General features: G+C 36.1%; 1 protein-coding gene across 3 annotated transcripts in view; it reads left to right on the forward strand.

Annotated features, from left to right (window-relative positions):
• RAP1GDS1 (Rap1 GTPase-GDP dissociation stimulator 1) overlaps nt 1-5,231 on the forward strand; it is a 140,365-nt gene that overhangs the window by 126,609 nt on the left and 8,525 nt on the right. For 2 of the 3 annotated variants that reach the window (XM_012810563.2, XM_012810565.2), the window contains 2 exons: nt 125-250; nt 984-1,123. In XM_012810563.2, the coding sequence (XP_012666017.1) occupies nt 125-250; nt 984-1,123 (266 nt within the window). The remainder of the gene's footprint in view (nt 1-124; nt 251-983; nt 1,124-5,231) is intronic. The other variant, XM_023518399.1, reaches the window with a different exon arrangement.

Below are 5,231 nucleotides of genomic sequence, written 5' to 3' on the forward strand. Positions count from 1 at the left end.
AATTGTTTCTAAATAGAGAAATGTAAGTCTTAAAGAGCCGTACCATAACATGTATGGAATTGAATGTTTATCATCAAGAATCCTATCATGATTTTAACCAGAGTCTCTTTATCTTTCTCTCTAGTTATAAATAAAGCAAAGATGTTATCAGCTGGGGTCACAGATACAGTTTTGAAATTTCTTAAATCTGAAATGCCTCCGGTCCAGTTCAAACTTTTGGGAACATTAAGAATGTTAATAGATGCACAAGGTAAAAGAAATGTTTTCCAAGTCACATTTTTGGTATGGTAGTCTTAATGTGCCTGTAGTTGGGAAAGACTTGTATTTGAGCAGTCAGGATGATATAGTCATAAAATAAACAGCAGATAAAAAGTAAAAAGTTGGTTTTAGAACCTTATTTGCTGGTCCCCATACTTGTTATAATTGACTTTAAGTGGAAATTAACACTGTATCCCTATTCATTAGCACATACAATCCTAGTTTTAGGTTGGTTGGTGATCATTTCTTGAGAGGTTTTTTTGTCTTGGCATCATATGCCTACCCATTTTTGCCTTGTCTTCCGAAGACAGTCAAAAATTTTAAAAATTTGTTTTTACACAGGAAGAGAACATTTTTATATTTGCAGAAGCCCTGCTAGGAATGAATTATGTTTATTATTTCTGAATTCTAAACCCTTTTCTATATTGATTGCTTAAGTCCTTCTAAACACCCTTCATTACAGCCTGCCAGAGTTCTACTACAGAGACTGTCGGGCTTAATCAAAAGAATATGATGTTGTTTATTTTTGTATTTTGTATAAAGGTTCACAACCTTATAAAAAAAAAAGCCAAATAGTTCATCAGATAAGGAGTATTTTCAGTCCTTGCTTGAATACAATTGTTATGTTTTTAGATATGTAATTTGTCTTGACACTCTTCCGTCCCTACTAGTTATTTCATCCCATCAGCGCTTCATTCCTTTGTGGTTTTTCTTCTCTCCTATAGCAGAAGCTGCTGAACAACTGGGAAAGAACATTAAGTTAGTGGAGCGTTTGGTGGAATGGTGTGAAGCCAAAGATCATGCTGGTGTGATGGGAGAGTCAAATAGACTGCTCTCTGCCCTCATACGACACAGTAAATCAAAGGTAGGTTCCAGGGGAAACCATTCTCTAGGAAATGTTAGAGGGCTCTTGGGAAGGTAACCCAGCATTGCAGAAGATTGAGCTTTTTTATTTAGTTCTGTTTCGTAATAGCTAAGAGTAAGGGTTTGGAATCAGACAGATGAGTTCAGATTTTATCTTTACCATTTAAATGGTCAAGTCTCTTTATACCTCACGATTTTAATATAAAAAACTGGGACAATATTTACCTGAAAGTATTGTGAGGAGTCAGTGAGATCTTGTATACAGTATACACAGCTGATACCTGGGACATTGAAAGCACTCAATGAATGGAGGCTGCAGTTACTGTTCTTATTGTTATTTTTACCACCACCATTAGCAGCATCAGTGTCAACATTTATGTGCTGGGCACTGATCGTAGTAGCTACTCATGTTTAGAAATTAAATAACTCACAAAGTTGGACAAAGTCTATTCTCACAGCATTCTCCAGCACAGTAGCTGTCCGGCATATGATAGATAACCAGTGAATGAACAAATGAGCTATGTGAAAGACTTGAAAGATTGCAATGGTAGGAACCCAGGTCAGCAGTTCAGCAGCCAACTTAGTATCTAGATTATATGCCTTATATTGTTTTATACCCTGTTTTCTATAGAAAAGATCATTTCACTTGTGGTGGTCTGACTTCATTAGTGATGGTATTTGAGAAGAAAGTCAGTATAGCACCCAAATCCACTAGCTATTTTCATTTTTTTATAGAATAGATTTTTTTGAAAGATGGTAAGAGAAAAAGCTTATAAATGAAAGTTTTCCTGGTCTGTGTAAATCTCATGTAAATAATTGACTTCATCATAATAGCTATCCCAGGTAGTTAGCCACAGGAATATTCTTCCCCATCCAATGGTAAAAAAAGCAGCTGTTACCCATGACCTTCCTATTACCTGTCTCAGACAGACCAGTCTAAAAGCACGTACGTTTTCACTAACACGAACCTAGGACCAAACAGTATGTTGGCAAGATGGATAGTATCAAGAAAAGAATAGTAAAATGACCACCTTTTCCAGCTTCTCCATCATAACTGCTTTCTCATGCCCATTTGTTTAGTTAACAGTTAATATTCAGGTACTTGTAGTGTAAATATTATCAAATACATTGTTACTTTAAAACAATTAAGGGTCTGGTAATGGGACAGATATAAAAATATCTAGCTTAAGTACATCATTAAAGCCACATCACCCACCCTTCAGGATGTAGCATGGAGGAAAGACAGACCAACAGTCTCTGGGTGGTGTCATAGAAGGGGTCATGTCTTAGAGGTTAATTAATTAGGAATCTGTCAGGAAGGGAAGGGAAAGAGGGAAAAGCCTTTTCATGCAAAGACCGTAGTGTATACAAAAGCAACAGAAATGTGAAACAGCATAGTTTTAGAGGAAAACTACAAATAAATCAATATTGCTGAAGCATAGAGTGCATAGAAACAATGCCCAAAGAGGATGACAGTTGGGAACTAAGATGAATTACATGCCAAATTAAGATACATGCATTTGATTCTGGAGTAAGTCAGGAGCTCTGGAGTAAGTTTTAAGCACCGGGGTACCATTTCTTGGTTTTCATTTAGAAAGATGAGTAGGGTTTAATGAGACATGTTTCTGGCATCTAAATTTTTCAGCTCTCAGATACATTCCCGTTACAAGTGGTAATAAAGCTGGCAAAGCCTTGATTAATTCAGTACCTTCAGTTATCTTCACTACTTTGAATACTGTACCTTTTGTTCAGTGTCACCTAGCAGAATTACATAATAAACCATTAGTGGACACAAAAATGTTTCCATGGGAAGATGTATCCCAACTTTTTAGAAACAACTGAATTTAGAAGCAGAAACGATGTAAATGCTACAGTATTAAACTGAGATTTGAAGTTTTTAGGCTCTTCTGTGAATGTCATTTATCGCAGATATTCCTTTGCTTCATCTGACCTCCCACTTCTCCCCCACCAGCATAAAGAAAGGTTTTGAGTATCCATTAAGCATCTACAACCATGCAGGTTCTTTGAAAGGCAAAAAATATGGCATGGTACCTTTCTTAGGGGCATGTGAGTGTGACAAACAATTTGAAGTGACAGAAGACTGCAACTTTATAGTTGCAGGTTTACAGTTCAGTTTTTCCCTCCCCGCTTTGTGCATCTTTCCTACAAATAAGAGTATATGTCTACTAAGCAGTAGTGGGAACCCTGATTCGTATGTTTTAATGATCAGAACCATAAGGTAGGTTCATTATATGAGTGCTAGGTCAGAAGTGTTATTTAAATTATTTCTCAACTTAACCAACAATAAAGTGGAGTTCATAGTTACTGTTGAGCAGCAGTTCTCAAAATGGGTTTTATCAAATAATAAACCCAGCAAATCTTCCACAAAAAAAAGGTGTTTGTTGTATGGTCAGATTGATTATGAAAGTAGTACATTCCCTTTCTTTGCCTTTAGGATTCACAGCACACATTAGTACTGCTCTGAGTAAACCTCCTTAATTTTAACTCCACTAATTCTCAAACTACTTGATCATGGATCCTTTTTGCAAGTGGCATCTTTTAAAATTACACTGGACATGCTTTGGAAAACGCTATTGTAAATAAGCTTTCAAAATAAACACTAGGTTAAAACTTATACACTCCTATAGCTCTTTAACCAACTGTTGTGAATCATAGCTGTCTCCTATGAAGATCATACTTTATCCTGAATTCTATCTTAGAGTCTAACCCTCCAGAAGTTGGCAGGGACTCACAGGGTTTCAGGTGCTTAGTCATCTCAGCCATATGCAGCGTATTCCTGTGCTTTTGCCATTAGCTAAATTCACACCTTCCCTTGAAAGAGTGCCCTAGTTTAGAACTTCTGACCAACCAGCTAAACCTTCCAAATATAGATATCAAAAATGGCAAAAGAAATATAGTTTGATCACACCTATAATCCCAGTACTTTGGGAGGCCAAAGGGGGAGGATAAGTGAGGCCGAGAGTTTAGGACCAGGCTGGGTAACACAGCAAAAACATCAGCCAAGAGCTGTGCTGCACACCTATAGTCCCAGCTAGTTGGGAGGCTGAGGCAAGGTTCACCTGAGCCTATGAGTTCAAAGCCACAGTGACCTCTGAGGATGCCACTGCATTCCAGCATGGGCAACAGAGCAAGACCCAGTCTTCAAAAAGAACAACAAAAAACAGAAATATAGTTTGCCTCTACCCTAGAAACATAAAAACTCTATCCTATTAAAGTAGGCACTTTCTTTACCCTTTAAGAATAACATTCTTCATCAGTCATCAAGCTAAAAACTTGTTCAAGTAAATATGTTTAATTATTCACTTATTATCCAACAAACATTTATTTAAATCCCATACTGGGAAGGCTTTTGATGATTCTGTCTTTAAAAAGAAAATTTTAAGTGGCTCACTAGCTCAATTTTATAAATTGATTATCTCAAATCTAAGTCTATATCAAAACATTCATTATGATCAACATGGCTATACAGTTTTCAACAAAGTCTTAATCTGGGTTTATTTCAGTAACCAAAGGCAAATAGACTATACATGCTAAATAGGTGAAATTGTTAGCATGGATAATATGTACCAAAACTTAGCTTTCCATAAGAAAATCCTTTGAGAAATAGAACTATAAAATAAAAGGTTGTTTCAAACTTCATAAAACATCTTCAGAATTTTTAGAGACTTTGCAGAGAGACATCTAGGATTTAAAGGATTTCCTAAAAACAATACCTGGAAGTTAAATGTAACTTTAAAAACACATTCATAGACCCTCTTCAAATCACATTAAATAACTGTCTGTGGATGACAGTCTGAATTTAGTACAAATACTTTTCCATTGACCATGGATGGTTAAGAAGATGAACCCAAAAAGATTTAAATCTAAGACAGAAAATTATAAAAACACTAGATGAAAGTATGGGGAAAATTCTTAATCTTATCAGCCCAGGGAAAGAATTTATGAAGACAACCCCACTGGCAATTCTGGCAGCAACAAAATAAATAAATGGGACCTGATCAAGTCAAAGAGTTTCTCCATAGCTAAAGACACAGTCAACAAAACTAAAAGACAACCTCCTGAATGGGAAAAGGTATTTGCATGCTACC

The sequence above is a fragment of the Otolemur garnettii genome, unplaced genomic scaffold (genome assembly GCF_000181295.1).
Source record: "Otolemur garnettii isolate 467f Iridium unplaced genomic scaffold, OtoGar3 scaffold00137, whole genome shotgun sequence".
Classification (NCBI taxonomy): domain Eukaryota; kingdom Metazoa; phylum Chordata; class Mammalia; order Primates; family Galagidae; genus Otolemur; species Otolemur garnettii.